Here is a 24,263-nt window from a genome sequence, read left to right on the forward strand (position 1 = left end):
GAAGATGTTAAGAAAAGGGTGACTGATAATTGCTTTAGGGTCTCAACTTTTGTTAGAAACGATCAACGAGTAGTCTTGAATGGAAAGTTTTGTAGCTTTTTCTATTAAAATAACTCGTGGTTCTCTATAAGGAATGATACAGTGAGTAAACAGAAGTATAATTCTCAAATCAATTCTCAATAGCTGTGTTTAACATCTTCGCTCTTTCAATTCATAGTAAAAAATCTGTCGAATGGTGTTTCTTGCGAGGCATGATTAGGATAATTGAGAAGATGTTTTGAGTTGTTTGGTCAAGACAGGAATAATGCTTCGCGCTGGAAAGGTCGAAGACCTCTTTAGCTATAGTTCCAAGAGGAGATTATATCTCTTCGGCTTGTTACACCTTTAGAAAGTTGCGTCTAGTGGACGAAAAACTGTGCAGTAGATGAAGTTGTGCTCCTCTCGAATAATAGTTCGAGTAAAATATTTGTGTTTGTTCCTACATTACCAGCAATAAACTTCAGTCATTCGTTATATTTATTAAAAAACTCTAACGAATTTTACTCGTAATATATAAATATTTTAGTATGATATAACATTTATGTTACAACACACATAATAATGCAAACGTAATAACAGATCTATGATGGAGTAATTAGAAAGTGTGTAAGAGCGATGAAAAGCTCGCAGAAGAATTTCATTTATGGTGATTAGAAGTTTAATTTGGCTAACAGTGTATATTATAACGAAGAGAAATATTGAAAGAAAGAATTTAATCGGAACTGAGGGAAATTTTCCTAAATAATGAAGAACAATTATTTGTATAAAACGACAGTACTACATATTCTCACATTACTTTTTCACGTAACGAGATACTCTGAAGTTACTTCTTCGTATAATTTCTGTTACAATAAGAGAAACTACTCCAGACGTTCTAACGTATCCTGTAGCTGATTACATAACGAGAGAATTTGTCATAACATCGTTTCTACCGATCAGCAATCGAGAGTTAATTCTTTAAAAATAGAATCATCTCGAATAAGAGCTACTTAACGTTGTATAAACGTAACGAATACGACTATTACTATAGTTACGCTGCGTTTGCACGAGACGTTATTATACTCCGCACGTGCCTCGACATTCTTTAAAGATCCTGTAGACCTTAAAGTAAACGTCCTTACTCGTTTAACTACACTTGACATTACATAAATCTAATAGATAAACAGATAGTTTGGATTCAGCCTGGTGGCTTTGGAATAGGACTTGGCTTACAAATTGTATCAACTTTTCAATATTGTACGTAATAGCTACCACAGGTATCTACGTATAAATTTAATACAAAGTTAATAAAAATTTACAAAACCCATTTCTTTACAGAAACGTCGAAAATAGCAAACGTTAAAGAATACATTTATCCGTATATCTACACTAATGGTATTATTAAATTTGATCAAACCTTTTAAAGGTTTCCAAATTTTCCAAATTTTATAATTCATTTTATGCTTGCAACAGTGATAAAATTTCAGTGGAAAACCCCCGAAACGTCCGTTACATAAATATCGTAGCCAGCCAAGCATATAATATATGACGTATCTAACGACATATACTCGCCATCGTATCATCACGAATACCTTGGATTTCGTGCAAGTCCGCAGAGATAATCACAATCCTCCCGCTGTGTCGTCTCCGTTTCTCGCCTCCAGGCGTTTGTATACCTTCTCTGGTACGTGGAACGATCTCAATTAAATAAACTCAGTGCCAGCGTAGTCTCCTTGTTCATATAAAAGTTCCGCACAGTTAAGGTCAGTAGGTCGGCGTCGTATCAAATGAAATATACGAATCCAGTCTGACCGAATTGCACGAAGGACGAAGCCGGCGGTTAATAATGCATGCGGCATACATAGTCTCTGCCTTTCCTTCCCTTTAGCCTGTAAATCTTGTCAATCGTCTACCTTGACGAGGCCATCATCATCCGTGACTAGGGTGCATAGATTTTCCCTCTTTCTCTGTCCTTTCTGTTTTATTACGTTTGTTTGCTTCGCGGCTTTTCCCTTTGATGTGCCATCGATTGATATCGAATCGCGTCACCGCAACCAATCTATCTCGATGAAAGCCGCAGCCAGAGAGAACTAATTTTTTTCTTTTTTTATTTTTTGCTTTTGCTTTTGGTGACACTCGTTGTCAGTTTTCATGGTCACTCTCGAGGAAATTGAATCTTTGAAGGGCTACTGAGCGTTTTTGGTGATCAAAAGAATAATGGATGAAACGATGTGTTGTTTTCTTTTCATTTTCGAGAGAACGGGTCACGTTGGGTAATTTTGTCGATTAACAGCGGAATATCGGCTTTTAGCAGAACTTTGATCATCGTCCAATCGAAAGTTGTCGAGTTGTGTAAAATAATCAATTTATAGATTTGCTAATCTAGTAATTCGTGAATCAGCGTTTATTCAATAAATATTGGTCGTATAATGCAGGAAATCTTGTTTCATATAATAATTTAAAACAATATTGTGAAAATTAAATAATTCCTCCATTTCTTCAGTTTATCGTGGAGAATTATGTTCAAGAATCATCAGTTTCAGTATTCATTCATAAGAAAAACAACGAATGATGGTTATTTCGAGACAATGTTAGTCGAGTCAAATAATTTCTTCATTGCTTTAACTGATCACGAAAATTCATATTTAGCGATTACTCCTTCGTAAGAAAAGCAACGATTGCCGATTTATGGATGATTTATGTCTACAAATTCTCTAGTCATCTTTTACAATATATAAAACTTAAACGATACCAAATAAGTAAAGAATCAAATTTTATATAATCCAAGAAAAGAAGCTAGTTTCCATTTAGTAATCTATTTATTGTATCATTTTGATTTTTCATCGTTCATCGGTTAAGTGATTTCATCACATGTCTGCATTTGTGTATCTTCTTTTTAAAATGTCGCGAAAATCTTCACTCTTCGCTAACTAAAGAACAATTTCGCCCGGCCTATGTCCATTTCCTCGAAACCGTAGTTATTCCGAATGGTTGAACGTGCCAAACGATTTCGAAAGGAAACGCGGTGATTAAATCGCCAATTTGCGCTCCCTCGACGTGAATCGCACGGAAGCCGGAAAATGATGTAACTGGGATTCCAGTACGGTCGTGATCTGTATGAAAAAACGATTCGACATTGTGAATGAGGAACGCGACACGAAAAAGAGGAAAATGAAGGAAACGAAGTAAAAGAGAGGTCACAGAGAGATCATAAATATCCTCGAGTTGTAATAATGCGTACACGCAATCAAGTTACATTACCATCCATAAGTATCTGAGCATCTGGTACAATTTACTCGAAAGGTTAATATTTCTATTACATTTCCGACTTATGATAGAATAACGTTTCTTTCCTATTAATTTTTTACCTCTTCTCACAGCTGGGATTAAATGAAACTGGAATAAGGGATATAACTGCGTCATTCAAGAATTCTATATTTATCTTTAATGAATCGTTGACACTTCATGAAATCAAGATAAATATTATTATTAGTGCGTCTAGATACGAATACTCTCGATAATCCAATATGTGTATCGATCGTGACTTAGCCGTTTTTATTCTATCCAATTATCGCGCATTCCATTAAATAAACGCTGATTCAAGAATTAGTAAATCAGTAAATCCATAAATTTAATAATCTCCATCTACCTTCGATCATTACTTTTTTATTTATACTAATTCGCATTAACTACTGTCTTTACAGCAGTTCTAATATTTTCTAACTGCGTGTGTATGTTGCTTCGGATAACAGATCAGGGACAACAATTAGATCGAAGGTTTTCATTCGAAAGAAGTGTAGTTTGTATATTTTCATATATTTATTTTATACGTTTAACTTAGCAACGTTCGTCGTATTTATGAAGAGTAGCGTGCATGGAACGAAGACAGATGAAATCCATCCGTCTCATGAATAGGAATTTCCATCGGTTTCCAACAGAAGGGTAAAAAAAGTATCGGCAAAACCAACAAGGCTGAAGCTCTTTAAACTCGTGTCCGAGACATTATCGACGTGACGCTTCGCATATCGGTGAAACCGGTTGCAAGGTAACGTTCAACAACTTGTTGACAGGCCACCTACTACGTGCGCACCACCTCTTTATCCTATTATTTTCGGTCGAATGATGATAAACTCGTTTAACACGGTACCTGGGACCTCCAAATGTCAGGATCAAGTGTCTCGTACTTTTTGACTCCATCTATTCATCTTTCACACAAGGAATTTACCTTTGAGAAATCTTTTTCGTAACTCTGTTTCTAATATCATTAAATGTTTATTCAGTTTCCTAGTTTTATGAATATGATACCACGAACGACTGGAAAAATTGCTTTATTCATCAAACGAACAGGGAAATCTGCATTATAATTCGTTGAATATAATGACATCCTTGAAGATTTTACACGCATAGCGTGCAATTTTGTCACGTGTCTTCGTATCGCTAAATATCCATAATTTTCACCTGCATTCTTAGAATAGGTCAGCAATTGCAACAGATGCTCTAACGTAAATGTGCAATCTCTTCGATTAGCTCTTCGATTATTTAACATCCATCTGCACATACTCTGTTTATCACCTCCTGTGTCTTCAAATATCTGATCGAACGTATACCTTTCAATGTTCGAGGTTTGAATCTGTTTGGATATTTGTAATACGCGATAAAGATTCTGCTAAGACTATTCTTCTCGCTTTTACTTTGCTGTTAAATATCTTTCAGTATCTAAAGTACTGTGATCCAATATCTTTTGGACTGGTTTAGATACTTTGGGTATTTTGAAGAGGACAAATACCTCTAGTAATAATTCTCCAATCTTTTATCCCATTAACAGATCGTGGATGTTTCTGCGTTTATAAAACATTTAAATGTAGGAAACTCTACAAAGTGCACCACTGCGCATAATATGCAAAAATATGTAAAATATTTAAATAGGAAATAAATACCTATCTATACGTTCTAGTTATATTCTATTATAAAGTATCAATTTGCATAAAAGTCCGCTGTCTATTCAACCGATACTTTCAGAGATCGCCTCTTATATGTATTTTTCGCGGATTTTCATACCTCATGGGAATACCCTATTCGACAACGGCAATATTTTTTCAGTATTTCCCTTACTTTGCAGTTTTCTAAACTAAAGGTTTATCTTCGAGATGTTGGTTCATCTTCTATTAAATCGCATTTATGTAGGACGTACCTCCATTTCGAAATATAAATGAAGATGTAGCTAGAGATTCGACAGGAGATACCTCGTTTTCGAGGCTAATTAAATCGCGAGCGGACTGGTCGTTCGATAAAACGGCTCGGTTGATCGAGCAACTGGAAATAGAACGTCGGAAAATTCTCACAGCTGATCCATAATGTATCGAAACCTAAGAATTCAAGCTAAGAACCGCTCTGATCTATGTTTACACACCTGTGTCGGTAAATTTACCTGAATAGAAAGAGACTTGATGGAATTAATCAATGCTTTCTGTCGAATCTTTCTCGGGTCATGAGAAAACGTTGTAATTACACTTATATGTACAGGATGTATATAATACAGATATAAAATACAGGATGCAATATATATATATAAAATACCCAAGACATAGTATTCCTTATGGTATAGATTTAACGAGTGATTCTTTGGATTGCATCTCTTGAATCAGAAAAATATGAATTTACACAAATACCCACAATTTAGTTATAAGAGACGTGCAGTTTTATATTATTGTATGTTTTTGTAGAGGAGATACAACGCACAAAAACTTACTATGAATTTTACTAAAAACAAATATATATTTACCGTTTACTCGATTAGTAACTTGTTAAAATACAAAAAAAAAGAATGTAATTTTAATATAGAAAATAATTAATCCTTTAAGTGAAACACGAAAGAGAACAGAATTTTGCTACTTTTTATCCGTAATAAGTTACTATGATTTAAACGGATTTCCCAAGTCTATTACGATTTTCATGATTCAATGAACAAACCATGAATGTTTCCAAACTGATAACTACTATCTTCTTTACATCATGTGAAAACAGTTATCGTTCGAGACGAGTTGAACGATCTATAATCTATAACGAGACAATATTCGATGTATATAAAAATAAAATTCATCGATTTGTTGTTAAATATTTGATTGTTTCTCAAGTATCGATATTCCACTTCTGACCGAGCATTTTGTAATATTATATTTGAAATTTAAGAATAATTATTATTATAGTAATATTATAGTAATCTTAGTATCGTCGTATTATATTTGGAATTTAAAAATACAATTCAAAAATAGGGAACTTACGGAATATATAGTATTCGAGATAAAGAAATAATTTCGTCTGAATTTAATCTCCACGTGTTATGCGTGAAACAAGTTCACGTGCAAATTATTCAATAATAATTGAAGCGTTAAAGAGCAAATGAATCGCAAACTGGCCGATTGAATACGTTCAATTTGCAGGGAAAACGTTCCCTTTCGAGTGGAGAGGCATTCTCGTTTCGGTTTTAGATACAACAGGGGGTTTTATTGCCAGTCGTTCAACGTGCTCGACCGACCATCACCGTGTCTAGCACAGAACGCACAATGCACGGTATCTCCGCTGGATCGAAGCTCTTTTTCAATCGTTCGATCGCGACTCGAACAATACCGATACATCCGCGCAAATCGTACAGCAGAACGGAAACGTTTTGTTGAACTACGAGTAAGTACGAACCATACATGATCCACAGAGGTTCGAATTTTATTACGTTTCTCACAATTAGGTGGATGGTAAGGTGACATAAACATAAAATTTAGATATTTAGTTAGTAGAAAAATTAATTAAGCAATAATAAGGTCATTATTAGAGTCGTCTGTAATTTAATCGATAGTAATAAGTAGTTGCAACTGATTACTTTACTAGTCTCCAGACTAACAAAGTATAGAGGAGGATACATGAAATTTATTGTTCCGAGGAAATTCGAAATATTTTTCCAGCCGGTCTAAACTAGAACTTGGCGATAATAGAAGTACTTAAAAAGGTCGGCAATATAAAAGACAACTCATTGATTTTTGGGATAGCTCCAAATTGTAGGGAGACCGTTCCATAATCTACTTTGGCGAACGAAAGAGATTAGGGTTCACAAAGAGAGGTGGCCGCTCTTTGTTTTGTTGCGCAAAAACCTGAATCTAAAGCGTGACGTTGTAGCTAGGGGAACAAAAGAGCATCTGTGTTTTTCGTTCCATGCGATTCTGAATCGCGACCAGGATCAATTTCATTTAAGAAATTGAACTCTGGAAATTATGCAATTCGGTTAAATACTTCAACATTGACACATTAGATCTAAAAATCCTTGTCCCAACAACTAGTGATTACACGGAGAATAAAGATTTAGCTAGAATCTTTCTAATACTCGGCTGTTTCTTCCTCCATTACATAATATTTGACACATGATTAATTTTTTTACGATAATAATTCTCTTAATGTTAAAGCCCGTAATTAGGTAACTTCGTCCAAATGTCCAATATTCCATTCCAATTCGTCACAAATGTAAAATATGGAATTGACGAAATAAGATGGCGAAATACTACAAAATGAATTACCATATCCGCAAACTGTTACGATCACCTATGACCTACGCGATCCACGAAAACCAGTTCAACTAATATTTTAATGTTTCAAAACGAACGATCTAGAAATTTTAATAATTCCAGAAATGAGTTTCCCCTGAGGAATTCGCTTGCTTAACATTTAATTAGTCCTGTATAAATAGATAGAACCTCCGGCAAATCTCGTGATCATGCTCGAATAGTTTTCCTTCGTTGCATTAAATCGTCCACAAGGATGTAATATTAAATAAATGTTTGAAAAAACCCCAGCGACGTTTACACTTACGCGTACATCGTGCGTTCACGGATAGATTTTAGAAGGCAGCCAAGCGAAATCTTGAAACGAAAGAGTAAGAATCGAACGCAGTGGGGTACGGGCGTTATAAAATAAGTGTATTATCACGTAAACGGATATGCCACGGAACCGTTACGATAACTTGTATATCGTAGATATATGTGTATACCGAGCACACCTTGAAAGGTAACTAGTGCGTTCGTGTTTCCCTCCAGACGAACATCTTTACGATCATGTATCGTTTTTATCCCCTTTTTCTCCATATTATATATTTTATGAACCCCATTAATGATGGTAAAATTGCGGCTTCCGTTACGACATTGAGATCTTTGAAAACGCATATATATGGATCCTTGTATATATATAATCTTTATTTTCGCTTGCCTTTGGCTTTCCGGTGATCTTCGGTTTACATTGTACAAACATACACACGAGTATAGTACTAATCCAACAGTAATAATAACTGTGCATAAAATTTCAGGTCTATGATTGGATAACAAACTAGTTGAATCTAGCTTTATAATATAACATTTTGCATCGCCTCTTTGCGTATAAAGAAGTATACTGGAGTTATAGGAACAGCATTGAATGGCTGATAAAGCGTATAAAGTTTGCTGAGCAATTAATCGAGAGAAGCTGTGACCTTTTTACGATGTAAGGAGACACTTTTTTTTTTATTGTGTTTACGCAATATCCGATATTAGTGGTCATTCAGTCTTTTTTATTTTTTAAGGATTTTTTATTAATTAATTTATTATTCCTTGGACAAAGTTAATCAATGGGAGTTATCCCGTGTATAACAAATAAATAAGTAAATTTGACTTCAATATTCTCGATACATTTAAAAGTTGGCTTTTCTAAATACATATTTAGACAATGTTTATTCGATAATTTTGAAAATGTCGAATAAGCTATCAGGTAAAATTAGAGAAAATTGCAGCAGGAAATTTAGATTTCTATCTCCGGACGATTGTAGAAGCTCTTCCGACTTTCGATATCTGATTTTCTCTAGTTTAATCTTTTTTGATACTTGATAGTTACAGACATATAATTCTCGACCTACTTGCAGCAACATGGGAAAATCAATCGTTCTAAATTTTCATTTTGAAACTGGTCCGAGAATAATTCCTTTTTTACATAGATCCATAGATGCGCGGAAAATAGAAATATTCAATATATCTTCGCGTGACTATGTAAACGAGGATAAAACTTTTACCGATTACCAATTATTCCATCATTCGTCCAAAGAAATACGCAGAATCTAAGTCCAATTCTATTTTTTCTACAATTAAATATTCCTCTTATTATTACTCTTATTCTTTATTTTCATTGGAAGCTTAGGTAATAAGCTGGTTACAAATATAAGTAAGAAAGTAATAATATTACAAAAATATATAAGTAGATATACAGAATGTGCCAATTTTTTATAGCTATACATTGTCAGTATATTCTACAGCTCGCAGTATAAACATTTTCTTATTAACGCAAGATTAGCAGCGACAAAAAGTTAAATTTATTACTCTTTGAATTTCTCGTTTATTACTCTTTCAAGTTGGCGTCGTAGAAATATTACGATACCGATCTGACTACTATTACTGCTAGATGTAAATATTCCTGATTTGTACCGTAGTACTTTGTACCGTAGTAACTCGCGTCCGTTACCGTTCATTTCGTATGTCATTTCCTTGTGATAACACTTTAACAATGCTTTCAATGACATGCACATGTTTATATGACATTTTTTTTCTTATCTTGACAACATTTGGTTGGAAAGAACACCTGGTATTAGTAATAATATTTCTTCGATTCAGTGTTGGTTCGTACTATCCTTCTGCAATTAAATATTCTACTGTAAATTCTTAATTTCCTTTTCAAAACCTGTCTCTTTCGATAAATCTTAATCTGTTGCTATTTTATTAAAGATATTTAATATATATATATATATAATAATCTAGATTGCTATCTCTATAAATTTAAATACTTCTTGACTTCTTGGAACTCCTCAAGTTCCATTTCGATAATCTTAATTTTCAAAAGTATCGAAAATTAACAATCTATTTATATAATTCTATTTCCACAAATCCTTGACTTCCTTTCAAAGTTCTATAGATTCGATATCCAATTAATTCTCCTACTACACATACGGTACGTGCTAATTTTATGAACGAACCGTCAGATCTGCGAAATAATTTCTCCGCCGAGAATTTCCTGAAACAAAATAACAAACAAGGGGAAGGATCGAACGAAAAAAAGAAAAGGAAAAGAAAGAATCGGCCATGAACACGATATAGTAGCGAGAAATTGTTTTGGCGCGATCGCGGGTTCTCTCCCGCAGCATTCGCGCGTTCGTTTCGTTTCCTTGCCACTAACTGAAGCGAATACACACGAGGCGAGGTAGGAGATCCAGTTATACGCGGGCTGTGTTAAAGATACGCTCTGTAAGCAGAAACATAATCGCAAAGAGGCGAGGTATTACTGTTACAAAAGTTAAGGTCGCTATAAAACACGGCAGAACGAACATTACGTAACATCGTATTTAGAAACTGGAAACCTCGTAGATTTTCAAAAGAACACCACCGTCTTATCGTTATTTCTATTAACAAAAATTATATCTACCTTTAAAAAAAGAAAAAAGATTCGCAGATTACTTTCATGACAAATATCGTATCCGATATTTTGTGAAATTAATAAAATTGATCACTTATAAGATTCTCTATAATTTGTAAGATGAACGAATATAAGATATTCTACCCTTGAAGCAACACAAAAATTAGAAAATTGTATTCTGCAATATTATTCAAAAATTCACCGTACCTTATAACTTTTAAACAAGCTTCTTTATACGTACACAAATGCTTATTAAAGATATTCCCTTTGCGTATAAACCAACCATTAAGCGAATACAATAAGAAAGTCTTATTTATCTAGAAATAAAAGCCAGAGTTTTCTTCTAAACCTTCCAATACCGATGACTTTCAAAAGAATCTATTATAAATAAGAGTCAATTATACCGCAACGTCACCCTATGAAAATATTCACAAAGAAAGTTCACAGTTTCGATCCATTAGCAATATAAACCCATTAAAAAGTTAGTAACGCACACGATGTTAAATCTGTTGATATTTTTCCTTTCGCGGTGCAAACTGCGCCTTGGTATCTCGAGTTACCTCTGAATTAGCTTGCTATATCGTAATAACGATCTCGTTAGAGCTCGTCTCCTCCGTTTACTACATGTTCAACCCTCCCTATATTAAATTCGAATAGAATATTAGCCTGTGCACGTGCACTTTCCCAAGCATTTCGTACGCATTTTTCTCTCCTTTTTCCTTTCTTTTCCTTTTTCATTACATGCAACGAAGAAACGTAGATTAAACCCTTCGTAGATTAGACTTCGACATTAGACTTTGCACGTGAATTTTCCAACCGTTTCACGGGTGTATTTCTCTCTTTTCTCTTCTTATTACTTTTTCTTTTTCAACGTAGAAAATGACAAAACGATAAAATTGCAGATGTCTTGGCAAAGGGTTTACCTCGCTGTTGGACTGTTCGGTGTCCTGTTGTTGCTGACGAATGCAGACAACAGCGTGCACATTCTGTCAAAGTATCAGCAATTGGTCACCTCGACCGCTCTGAACTGGCTTCCCCGTGCTTACTACGATTCATCCAAGGAAATAGTCATCGGCGGTTTTGCGATCGAAGAATCAGAAGGTACGTGCAACCAGATAAAATATGGTCCCTTCTCTGGCAAGGTCGACCAGAAATTTTACGTTCGACGAAACTCTAATTCTATTCCCCAAACATCTTCATCGCTTTCTCTTTTTAAATTTAGTCTCGCTATGTCACGCGCAGGAATACTTAAACGTACAGGACAGAAATTGATTTTTGGACCTTTTTCTTCGCCAGAAAGAAACCAAGTCAATGAGATGCATGATTTAGTCAACAACTTCTTTAAAACTAACTTTCGTCGGTTTATTTGATGTAATAAACGATACAAAGTAAATTTCAAGACTTTTAACACACTTGTCTTTCTATTCGTCCCTTTTGCTTTTCTTTGACTGTCGATGAAAATATTTTTATGCCGATTTCGAATTACATTACTTCAATTACAACATACCACCGTGTACGTACAAAATGTTACAATGTTAAATTCTTCTGTTAATTTGAAACGAACTGAGACGATTTTAATTGTTATGAGATGCAACGTGTATTAACTTTTATCCATTCTTTTCAGATCATTCCTCCTTAATTAAGTACACAGAATGAAATGACTAACGTATCGATCACCTATGATTCCACCCAAATTAATTTAAAAAGCGAATATTTACAACTTACGTCACATCTTCTTTTTTAATTGAGTGGTCTCTCCTCAGAAAACGTCTAAGCAAACATAAAACACCATCTAGCTTAATCATCCCCAGGCATCTAACGAGGCTATTGTACACCAGAGCAACGCATCACTCATACTCGGAAACCGAGGCCAGTTACATTCTCGTGTTAATTTCCCGTCGCCGCTAATTGTCGCCAAGCATCGTCTCGACATCATCTTCAAAAGGCTCATGAATGAACTTTTCTCGCCTACGTACCTGGCGCAGACGGTTTATCCCTTAACAATACAAATATACAATTGTCTGCACTCACATTTTCATCTCCTCGTCTACCCTGGCTAGTCTGGCCTACCCTCTACTACCCTGTCTGTTTATTCGCGATAAGAATATAGTGGCTCATGATAGTACTTGATACTCGTCATAGACAGTTTTTGTGTATACATAATACAGCATATATTATGAAGCATTTTGAAATACCATTAGCACTGTAATGATAGTTTAAATAATCTATAAATAAGATTTCGTTTGCTTTTTAACATGTTACATCTATATTGCAATGTTTTCAATATAATTTTTGTAACTTGTACACTAAGTTTTATATAAAAATATAAAATATTTTAAATTATGAAAAAGTATTTTTCTGAAAGTGATTATTAGTAGTATTTAATAAATAATAATATAAATAATGAAATATTTTTTACACGAAGATACTATAAATTGTTTATTAAATACATTGCTCTCTCCAGATCTTTTTCGTTGTACTGATTTAAAAAACAAGACTAAAGTCAAAATTAAGAAAAATCAAAATTAAGAAAAGTACCTAAACCGCGTAATTGTCCATATGAGCACGTTCGCCCCTTTAAATATATGTTCCAAAAACAGGTTCTTACGAGTGTCGGGATACTTTCGTCAGCTACTGTACCATACCCTAGATATATTCTATATTCATTATATTCATTGCTTTTTTATTTTCATTTTTTTTTTCTCGCAGACAACTCGTTCAACAATCAAGCGGAGAAATCGGAGAGAAGAAGGCCCCTGTACGTATGCAGAGTACTGCACACGGCCGTCTGGGTGGCTGGCACTCAGAAGGGTGACGATCAACGATGCACAGTGACGATTCACGGTAACGTGCAGTCGTACGACAAATACGACCTGTTAGAAAATGTGGACAGTGCAGCCCGCGTCAACTGGGAGCACTGGGACAAATACAAGAACACACCGGTTGGTGCCGTGGCTATGGAGAAGATGTTCATTGCGCGCCATCCGGCGAAAACTGACAAAAATACGTCATCGCCGAGATACACCCATTATATCGGCACCTTGAATAAGCGTATTCTTGGGAGTATCAGCTACGTCAAAGACGTAAGTAATTGCTCCGCGATTTACACTGAAAGAGCGGGGTGGGATCTACAGGGTGTTAATTCTCTCCCTTGGATTTAGTAAGAGCGACGCTTACTAAAGAGCGTAATGCATGTAAGCTGGATTGCAAGGTGGTTGGTTAATGCAGGGTGGGAGATTAAACTGACGGGAAGAAGGAGGAAGCGAAGGGTGCTCCTTCAACTGTGAGGTTGCGGTTGAGAGGCGGTTGGGGGTGGTCTTTTTCTGTTGAAATGACGGATGATGGGGAAGACGAGTTTTAGGATTTGCGGTGAATTAATCTTCTCATATATGTCTCGTGTATTTGATCGTATGTTAAAATACAAGGTGAACTTGTCAATTTCTAAATGGTATGATTCTTTAACATTATATTAATAGTACTGTGGGTGAATATTTGAAAATAATATAATCATGTTTTTAAATTGTAAAATTGCAATTGGAAATAAAATACGTAAGATTGAAAGTACTTGAGGAGAATATAGGGAATATAATTCTTGCAGATATTAGAAACTAATATGAGAATTATAATTGATGTAGTTATTCAAGGCACATATTTGTTGATAGAAATTTATTAAATACAGGAAAATCGAGTCACAATCACACAAGGATAAAAAAATAAAACCGAACTTTGGAATAGAGTCTTTAATTTAAATCTTTCTCAAGCGAGTGTTCACCCCTGGTACCGATTAATAGTTAAGAATCAATATTGCATTAACGCAATATTCCATTTGCAATTTCTTTCAGTCAATTTATATTACTGCATTATGCTTTTTGATATTATGGACGTGATAAGGAATCTCAAGGATTATTTTTTCAATTTAATGATTACATAGTCCATATAATTCACATATAAAAATTTCTAAAAGTTATGCACGAAGGGGTTAATGTGGATGTTGGAGAAAGTAGTCGATGAAATTTTAATCGGAGTTTGCGTGAATGGACGATGAATGGAATGACTTCGTTTATCGACTATTTAATTAATTGGTACATTCTTTAGATAAGGAGAATTCTATTTTGCCAGCAGTTGATCTTAGATTAACTACACGTAACTTGGAATGAGTATTTCTTTTTCGAAATATGAACCAAGTGTATCTCAAATATTGAAATTTATTATTTTCAGAACTCTTCGCACAACGTTGTGGAAGGTATTATTTCTTTGAAATAGAAGTTAAGCTAGTTTCAATATTTGAACAAATCAATCGTTGATTTATATTTTATTCTATCTTCCAGAAAATAAATATGATTTCAGAGCACCAGTAACTAATAGCCATATTCTTATTCCTTCTAACAAGAACTCGAATACGTTCTCAGAATTAAAACCGACCAAATATTGGATTTTATTTTAATCCATGTTTCAATTAATACCTTTAAAGTATCTTAGGAAACCAATAACCGGCAACGCTTTTATCTTTCTTAATAGGGTCACGATAATATTAATAAAACATTATGACCTTTTTCCATTAGGATGGTACCGAAGAAACCGCAAAGGATGGCGATGTCCTAGTCGAGACGGAACCGACCTCCTACGATTTGGAAAACGTTAAATTGAATTGGCCTAAAATGCGAGTGGTTAATCGTACATCCCTTGAACTTGACAACGCGACTATCATTAATGATGGAACGGAAAATGCGACAATAGCGAAAGCTTTTGGTTACAAGTACAAATATTCCATTTACTGGGGTCAAGGCCATGCCATACTAAAAGGCTTAAACACATCAATTAAATTGACGAACGGTACGGCTTTGTCGAATATAATGTGGGGCACAAAGGAAACTAGCAATAATACCGACATATACACGTAAGCATATTTTCCATATAGTTTGAAATCAATCAACGCATAGTGTGTGGAAAGTCAGATGTATTAAATTTTTATAGAATTTATAATTCATATTTCGAACAATGTCCGATCATTTATTATCAGAAAAAATATCTTATTGATAAAATTTATCGTTATTTCGCTTATCGATTGATCCATTAATTGATACTTGAAAATTTCTGTAAAATGTTGAAAAGATAATTCCATTTAAAGTAGATTCTTATGTTTTAAGTCGTTATCATAACCTTGAGTCATCTTTATTTTGTTGCAGTAAAATTATTATATAAATCTATATAAATATGTATATACAGAGAAAGCGATATTATATGGAATATGAAAATCTTTTTTCTAAATTTTTCATCTTTTCTTTTCAACAATATTTACAGTTGCAATCTATCTAAGTAAAAGAGAGATGGGGAGAACATGATATATTAACGTATCAAATATTGCAATGCACTAAACAAAATTGTTAAACTATTTTTTAATTTGCACAAAAATGAGATATTAAACAGTACATATAAAATATAATATCCAATCCAACAATATGTTATAACTATGTTATAACATTTAAAACAATCTTACAATCATTGTGTCCAAGTTTCTAATAATACTAATACACTACTTTTTTAAAACAGGGTAAAAATTAATCTCCTGCCCGGTACAGGAATAAACGTGAGTCTGGTAGCGAACTACACCTCCATGGAGGTACCCTATTCCGGAAAATTAATTTCCCATTACGAGGATGGAGAGACGAGGTCTCGCCAGATAAGCGGCATTCGCGCCGAAGAGAGCATGTTCGACGTAAAACCCATATTCGGACCCATTTATTTCCTTGCCAATTATAGTCTAGTTCCTACCACCACCATACCACCTACCACGGAACCGAGCACCACCGCAACCCCGCAGAACGTAAGCAACGACGTTCGACAGGACTACGGTACGGAAGAGAGCGAGCATCATGATGAGAACATGATCATACCACGGAAGAAATCGGATCTGTCTAACATGCAGAGCGATGACGGTGGACCGTTGTCGCTGAAGAACAAGGTAGAGGTGACGTACTCCGGAGCGTCGTCTCTTCTTAGATTAAACGTAGGATTGCCTTTATTAATTTCGTTACTGACGGTGGTCAATAAAATTACGTGAAAAGATCAATGATTCCGAGAGTATCCTAAGCCCTAAGTTGCAATAGTAATATATTCGTAGAGGAAAAAAAATAATGTCCAGAGATTATCACAAAACGCAGACAAAAAAAAAATCGTAAAAAAAAGACAAAAAAGGAAATAGCGAAAAAAAGGTAAAAAAAAAAAAAATAGATGAATTGAATACAAATACACACAAGATGTTGCTGTAATTTCGTACATATAGCCCAGTATGTAACGAAATTAAAAAAAGCTACCTTGGTTATAAATCGCTGATCAAGTCAGACCGCGATGTCAACGCTGACATAATGCTTGCCTTTCGAAGATGAATAAAAAAAAATACTTCATATTTAATATATATATATATATATATATATACATAAAAAATATATATATATACACGTTTAGGATAGCAAATGAAAGGGATACCTTAAGCGATGAGCTAGTCTCACGACGAATGTTAAGTAAGTACAAGCGATCACCAGCCAACATATGGACATGTTAACAACAGCCTGTGGATCGTTAACATTTACCTCTATATTGTTGAATTAATTGATGAATGTGTAAACTAACGACATTCCGTCTTCTAATCTTCGCTGTGAATCGATTTTCCAGCTAAACTATTTTATGCCTTCGCAAAAGTGCACGTTCTAGGATCTTCTTCTAGAAAAGTCTTTGAAAACAAGCTTTGGATGGGAAAATAGAGAGTAAAAACATGAGATACAAAAAGGATGATACCCTTTTCTTTGAGAATCGTGTTCAAAGAGAGTTTAGGATTACTGCAGGTATTATTCTCGGGCAACTATATATACATATATATATAAATATATGTATAGTTTCTGAAAAATTGGGAGAAATAACGACGAGTAAACGAGTGGGAAATTGAAGGTAAAAATGATGAAGAAAAAAATGATTACGGAGGGACAAAGATTCGCGAGTTAACGCAATTACAATATATATTTTTGAGATTGCAGTATAATTTTAGACAATTGTAAGATTTATAAAGGTGTAGCGAGTAAGAATATGTAGAGTACAGGTGGATGGGTACCTGTATTTTTTCAACGCTGTTTCAATATCATTTATCTGACTGATGCAAAGCTTTGAGGAGCCCTTAGATAAAATGAAATAGTAGGAGAATTGCTACATAATAAAAATATTGAAAGAAGTGCACGTTATTTGAGAATGGGTATAGTAGGTTAATAGGTTTTAATTATTATATTATTGAAGGTGATTTGTTTCCAATTCTGTAAAAATAATACGATATTTTGTGTACCCATCTGTCTCATGTAAAGTGATAGGGCTTGCAGATTCCTAGAAAATAATTATTAATGGAAATTGTAATAACAAAGGAATGCAGTATTTTAATTTGTATAGATACGTTAATAATTTGTAAGGTACATTTGTTTAATAAGCGAGACGAGAAATATGGACTTATAACGTAATAACTACGTTTAATTTTAAACGTATTTATGTTGAAAATTCAGGAAAAATAATTATATATGTCGTTCATTCTCTTTTTTCCTTTCGATGATATTTTCTTGATACATTTGTATATGTATATAACGTAATTTCTATACTCTCATTAGGTATAATTGTTACGAACTTATTTAATCATTTATAATTTTTTCTAACAGTGGTAAATAACATCGTACGAATTATCCATATTTTATTACATTATAGCACTAACGGAAAAAATGTGAGAAGGAAACATTCATTTTGAACACGAACACATTGTCCATGAGTTTATAGTAACATTAACCGAAGTAAGCCTAATCACAATATTGTGATATTCAGTAAAAATTTTATGTAGATGTAAAGGAATGTGACATATTCTGTTAAATAATTTGTTACTTATTATAGAAAGCAATAATTTGTTGCGAGATTGGGACATGTGAATTTTAGAATGTTGCGTGTTTAAATGAAGCAGAAGAAAAAAAAAGTAGGTAGAAAATAATGCAAGATAATGATATCTAATACTGTCAGCAATATTTTCTCATTGTGAATAAAGTGATGCGATGGACGTGGCCCAAAATAAATGGATAGTATGTTTTCAAGATAAAAATTGATGAAAGATACAAATGATAATAGGATACCTCTATATTTGGAAGAAAAGAAATTACCGCTTATTTTTTAGTTGCTTCTTCATATTTCTGTACGCCTTTGAGAAAATGTTAATAAAAACTCCAATGTAAAAATGCCTGCATTTAGCAATACCCAGGACAACCCAGTTTTTTAGAAATATATGCATTGCACAGATACATTATTTATAAATTATTATGATATAAATTATTATGTAAAAACAAATGCAGTTTCTTCCCCTCTTATTCTCCTTCTCTATGTATAAACGCACACAAGTGAAAAATATTTCGTGTGCTACAAAATGTATTCTACATTGTCTTATTACTACATTATTCTTTTCTTTAGTAATATTACCTTACTGTACACCCCCACCCATGTGTATAATAAAAATTCTCATTAAAGTTAAGAACCATTTAAATATCTGATTGTTTTATATTATTTCATTTTCTAATTCCGATAAGGAAGTATAAATAGATTGATAATGTTGATATAATTTTATCTTCAAATTTTATAATCACAAAAATATTATTGAAATATTCCAGAATCTTTTAGAAGTTATATAAGGCATAGTAAGTATAAAGGCACATTTAAGGTATTGTACAACTACATTGAAAACTATGAGAGCTATGTATGAAAAACACTTACCAAGAACCCCATACTGTTGTGGAGTAAGTCTTATATCACCATCTGGACCCCCTGGAACAGAAGATATAAGTGATGCTCGATCACTTATATGACTTTTGCTGCTAGCTTCACTTTTTCTTGCCCATGATGCTTGGGATAATACATCTACAAATAAGACATAAATATCATAAGATTTTGTTATAGCATTAATAAAGTTTACATTATATGTTTATCATAATCTCAACTTATAAAATCTACTTATAAAATTATATGCTATTGTAATCAATTACCAAAATTAGAGCTCTTTGCAGCAGTAAATCTTTGTTTTAGCTCCCTTAGCGTTCTTCTTGAAGAAGGACAAGGACGTCTTCTACGTCTCTTTAAAAACTGTGCTAGTCCTCCTAATAGTAATGATCCTCCAGTAAGACAAATAATAAAAATCTACAAGAAAAAAAGGAAAATATTAGAATAAAATTGACTACTCCATTATAAACTAATATCGCACAAATTTTGTATATAAATATTCATTATATTACTAAAAGTAATAAAATAATTCAAAAGGTATAAAATATTCCATAAATATTATATAATATAGAAATTATAGAATGTAAATATATTTATTCTAACCTCGAAAAGAGATACTTGCTTTTTGAGTTCTAGATAAATTTATTGATGGCAGTGAAATTACATAACGTTTACACAATGCACCTAAAAACTCGTGAGCGTTAAAAATGGACATTGCAAGTATCTTTGTTATAAATAATATAAATAGATATTTTCACGCGACTTAAACCAACAGATAAACATTAGTTTCGTGAGAAACACTGCATTGAAGAACATTCGTTTGTGCGGTAAATATTCAAAGTATAAGCTATAACTATATTGATATAAGACGTGCAATAACGTAGGAGTAAATCTGCTCGCGCATTTATTGAATTATCGTTCGTTGTAAACACATATTAATAAAACTAATGTAAACACTGCAATAGCAACTTAAAACTACTAGTAATTTCAAATTTTTAAAATTGGAGGAAACCTAATTTTTGTACTTTTGTATATACGAAATAAAGTTTGTATAATAAAAAGATATTATACGTTCGTAATTCAAAAATAAAAATATTCTTATATTTTCTTTAATGGAATTTTTAACATTATTAAAATATCCACATTCATTAATACGAAAAACTTTATTACTATTAATAGCTATATTTATATACAATGTGTAGAAAATAGTTGATGCTTTTATTATTTGAATGCATTTATACACTTTTCACAATGTAAACAATATACTGTATAAAAATAAGTTTTTCATTTCATATCATCCCAATCACAAAATTCGAAGTCTTCTTCATTTAAATCAAGTAATTCTTGAAACTCTTCAGTTGAGGAAAATTGACTTTGTGATGTATTTTTTGTTGCATTCTCGTTACTGTGTACTATTTTTTGTGAGTTATCAGTAAAACTATCCAAGGTTTTTTGTTCTGAACGGAATGCTTGTACAGTAACATCAATATCTTTTAGAGAAAAATTTTGATCAAGTCCAACCTCGTTCAATACATTCATCTTTTTCTGAATTAACGGCCATAAATAATCGTCTGCTGTTTGTTTTGCAACCAAATATTGAATGATAACACTATTATCTTGACCAATTCTGTGTACCCTATCTTCCGCTTGACACAATATCTATAATAAAACAGATTATATTAAATGAATCTGATTTTAAGTAATTATGATTTCAAAAAATAAAATAAACGATAAATACTCCAGGATTCCAAAATAGTTCTGCAAAAACTGCAAGTTTCGCAGCTGTTAATGTAATTCCGGCGTTCGCTGCTGTGATTGATAATACTGCTACCATGCAATCGTCACAGTTCTGAAATTGGTCGATTTGATATTTTCTGCGTTCTGGATTTGTTTTTCCATCAATTCTAATATATCTGAAACGCATAAATAAGTTTTGAATAAATAAAAATTTTATCTTTATACACTAGTGTATGCATTGTAAGTATAATACTTTATATCCATAGATTCTGCAACATCACAAATAGCATCCATAACATTTTGATGATGGGCAAATATAATGAACTTTTGCTTTTTCATGAACAGCTTGGAAATATAATCACTGAAATAATATTATATATATTAAACAATATTTATTATTATACTAAATAGTTTTATTATATAAAATTGTATTTGTAACTTTAGTGATTATTTACTAAATAAAAATGTTATTTATATATACCATACAGCCTTTTGTTTAGCAACACCAGATTCATTATAATACTGCAAAAGAGTATGATGTCTTTCCACACCATTCAGAACCTCTCGCTCTAGTTTCTTAGAAATTTCTACCATTTCTTTAGTACCAACTTTTATTAACCCTGGATCTAGTATAATAACTTCTCTAAATTTTTTTAGTAAAATAAACATTTATATTTGTACAAATTCAAATGTATGCTTATGTACTATCCAAATAATTTGATATAAGTATACTTATTCTTCACCTTTTTTTCGCCGGTAATTGATTTAAAACATCATTTTTTAATCTTCGAATTACGCAAGTGCGTCTTAATAATAACTGCAATTCTTGCATGTTTGACGATCCACTAAAATCCCATCCATATGAAGTTTTTTCTCCTGCACAATACCGAATTCCATATTCTTGATATCTATGTAAAAATAATACTTGTTTACTCATACGTAAATTACATATAATGAACATTTTACATTACCCCATAAAATTTGGCATTATAAGATTTATTTGGGAATATAATTCCATGGGTCTTGATAAAGCAGGTGTCCCAGATAGCAAAACAACATGACACGCTTGCAAAACTACACATTGTGCAGCCTTAAATCTCGCAGTTTTAACACTTTTCAATGCATGAGACTCATCCTATACATAAATTTATTTATTCCTGTTATATATGTATATTCCTATTTATATTTAATCAATATATTGTTTTTTAACATACCAAAATAACAAAACCAAAAATTTGGCGTTCAAACGTGTCCATCGCTCGGGCTAAAAGATCATATGTTGTAATAACGATTTTACTACCATCAATACAGTCTTTGGTATTTGCAAATTGGTGAATGTAATGAGCAGGTACAGATGGCAAAAATGTATATATTGCTTCTGCCCATTGATACCTAAATTATTTAAAATCATTTGTACTATTTGCTTTAATACAATGAAATATATCTATTTAGCATAATATTCTTCATTGTCAAACCTGACTGAAGCGGGTGTAACAATAAGGAGGGGCCAATTCTTTCTAAAATAATGCGCAATGCCTAGTGCTTGAATGGTCTTTCCTAAACCCATATCATCAGCGATCATACAACGACCACCTTTAGATATTCCATAGCTGAAAATAATAAATTTAATTCTATCCTATTTAAAATTTAAAAACACATGTAAATTATGTAGTTATACCAAACTCCTTCTCGTTGAAAGGGCATTAAATTCTTTACTAACTGAGGATCAATGTCTAATAGATTAATATTTTCAGTATTCATTGAGGTGTCATCTTTCCTGAAAATCTAAAAACATTTCAAAAATATATATATACACACAATACAATATATTATTCTTCAATATAATACCTGAAGGATTGGCTTTGGTAATCCTGTAATTTGTATATCAGATTTGAAATTAATAACCTTTTCCATTACTGCTTCATAGTCTTTTAAAAGAAAATTCCATTGTTTAGTTTTAATATCTAAAATAAAAATATGATATATAATAGGTACCGTTATTTATATATTCTATGTTTAGCAATTAAAATTTATTTATTTATGTTAAATTTAAGAATATATTACTCTTATATTACCATATAATCTGCTTGTAACTTTCTTTATTGCCTCAACAAGTGGAGGCAAATATGATGAAGTTTCTAATACAAATCTTTCGTCAGTTAACATGTAACATTTTGCTGTAATGCAAGATTTCTGACCAAAAAAATTCTTTGTTGACATAGGATTAAATCGTTCATTTTGTTTATTAAGTTTTCCATTATGCTTGAAACAATTGTTCTCAGATTTTGCTTTATAGTCAACATATTTTGATGAACCATGTCCAAAAACTTTTGGGCTATTGTATGATTTATTTTCATTAGTTATGATACTACTATTAGCAGAAGTAATACTATTTCTTGTATTTGTATTAGGGATGAATGAATTGTTTTTCAATTGAGATTCCTTTTTACGTTGTAAAGCTAATAAACGCTTCTTCTCTATTTCTTCTTGAGAATAACTCATGCTTAGAATATAAACTTTATTAAAAAACTTATACGATAAAAAAATGTTGATTTTTGTAGTGTATACAAACCTGATATATATATATATATAAACGCCTTTTCTTATAAATCGTACACATTCAATATAGTTTTAAAAATAAATGATAATACTGATAATTTCCCATTTTCGTTTATTTCACAATTTAAATCATCTTATCCTGTCATCTTATCCTGCATAATACAGCTTTCACAATTTGTACAACATATATAAAAAATATTAATACGTATTTGTCGTATTTGATAATTACGTAGTTAGAATTTAAGTCGATTTAAAGTTTGAACACAATTTGTTTACGTAATTTAAGGAAAAGTATTTGTCAGTAGTTAACCTGAGTAAATCGTCATAAGAAGCGGATATAAATAAAACCACAATCATATGTCAATGTCTCAACACTCGACATTCTACACTCATATACCGAAAGCATAGAAGAAACTGTCCGGAAATTGAGTCGTGAAAAGCCGTCATGGAAGACGAAAAGGTCCTGTTCTGCGCATGCGTGACATGGTATGAATGTCTCAGACAGAGACAAAGATACTCTATTCATCTCTGTCTATCTCGCAAAAAAGGGAACTTTATTATCTTTCATGTTAGGTTTTCACGACTCAATTTTCGGATGATTTTCCCTAACGAGTAACAAAACTTGTTTATATGACCTGTTTATATGTAATAGTAAGTGAGATCTATAAACATAAAATTGATATAATTTAACTTAA

The 24,263-nt window shown here is 32.6% G+C and overlaps 3 protein-coding genes across 9 annotated transcripts in view; 1 reads left to right on the top strand and 2 right to left on the bottom strand.

Annotated features, from left to right (window-relative positions):
• The window catches only part of LOC126916078 (protein unzipped), a 34,233-nt gene extending 15,191 nt beyond the window's left edge, over positions 1-19,042 (top strand). For all 5 annotated transcript variants that reach the window (XM_050721453.1, XM_050721454.1, XM_050721456.1 and 2 more), the window contains exons 2-5: positions 11,391-11,589; positions 13,198-13,571; positions 15,051-15,385; positions 16,039-19,042. In XM_050721453.1, coding sequence (XP_050577410.1) covers positions 11,391-11,589; positions 13,198-13,571; positions 15,051-15,385; positions 16,039-16,549 — 1,419 coding nt within the window. In that variant the 3' untranslated portion in view covers positions 16,550-19,042. The remainder of the gene's footprint in view (positions 1-11,390; positions 11,590-13,197; positions 13,572-15,050; positions 15,386-16,038) is intronic.
• LOC126916076 (mitoguardin) overlaps positions 1-20,190 on the bottom strand; it is a 43,685-nt gene extending 23,495 nt beyond the window's left edge. The window contains exons 1-3 of one of the 2 annotated variants that reach the window (XM_050721446.1): positions 19,895-20,190; positions 19,539-19,689; positions 19,270-19,413 (exon numbers count right to left, since the gene is read on the bottom strand). In XM_050721446.1, coding sequence (XP_050577403.1) covers positions 19,270-19,413; positions 19,539-19,689; positions 19,895-19,987 — 388 coding nt within the window. In that variant the 5' untranslated portion in view covers positions 19,988-20,190. Of the gene's footprint in view, positions 1-19,269; positions 19,414-19,538; positions 19,690-19,894 lie in introns of those variants that run through there. The other variant, XM_050721448.1, reaches the window with a different exon arrangement.
• A 226-nt stretch (positions 20,191-20,416) lies between these two features.
• On the bottom strand, positions 20,417-24,029 carry LOC126916116 (SWI/SNF-related matrix-associated actin-dependent regulator of chromatin subfamily A-like protein 1). Of its 2 annotated transcripts, XM_050721530.1 has the most exons (12): positions 23,582-24,029; positions 23,085-23,512; positions 22,858-22,973; positions 22,688-22,794; positions 22,485-22,619; positions 22,224-22,401; positions 21,981-22,144; positions 21,753-21,917; positions 21,491-21,652; positions 21,263-21,370; positions 21,011-21,185; positions 20,417-20,931 (listed from the first exon to the last, which is right to left on the bottom strand). In XM_050721530.1, the coding sequence occupies exons 2-12, from the start codon at positions 23,509-23,511 to the stop codon at positions 20,557-20,559; spliced, it is 2,112 nt and encodes a 703-aa protein (XP_050577487.1). In that variant the 5' UTR covers position 23,512; positions 23,582-24,029; the 3' UTR covers positions 20,417-20,556. The 2 variants fall into 2 exon arrangements, with proteins under 2 accessions (XP_050577487.1, XP_050577486.1); XM_050721529.1 differs by lacking the exon at positions 23,582-24,029 and having other exon boundaries at positions 23,085-23,560.
• Between the last annotated feature and the right edge of the window lie 234 nt (positions 24,030-24,263).

The sequence above is a fragment of the Bombus affinis genome, chromosome 5 (assembly GCF_024516045.1).
Source record: "Bombus affinis isolate iyBomAffi1 chromosome 5, iyBomAffi1.2, whole genome shotgun sequence".
NCBI lineage: Eukaryota > Metazoa > Arthropoda > Insecta > Hymenoptera > Apidae > Bombus > Bombus affinis.

What these genes read in the sequence shown, in the direction of transcription:
- LOC126916116 (XM_050721530.1), bottom strand. Translation starts at nt 23,511, where the DNA reads ATGAGTTATTCTCAAGAAGAAATAGAGAAGAAGCGTTTATTAGCTTTA. An exon ending in GTTACACCCGCTTCAGTCAG is followed by an intron (nt 22,402 to 22,484) that starts GTTTGACAATGA and finishes TAAATAATTTAG; the next exon opens with GTATCAATGGGCAGAAGCAA. An exon ending in GCTAAACAAAAGGCTGTATG is followed by an intron (nt 21,371 to 21,490) that starts GTATATATAAAT and finishes ATATTATTTCAG; the next exon opens with TGATTATATTTCCAAGCTGT.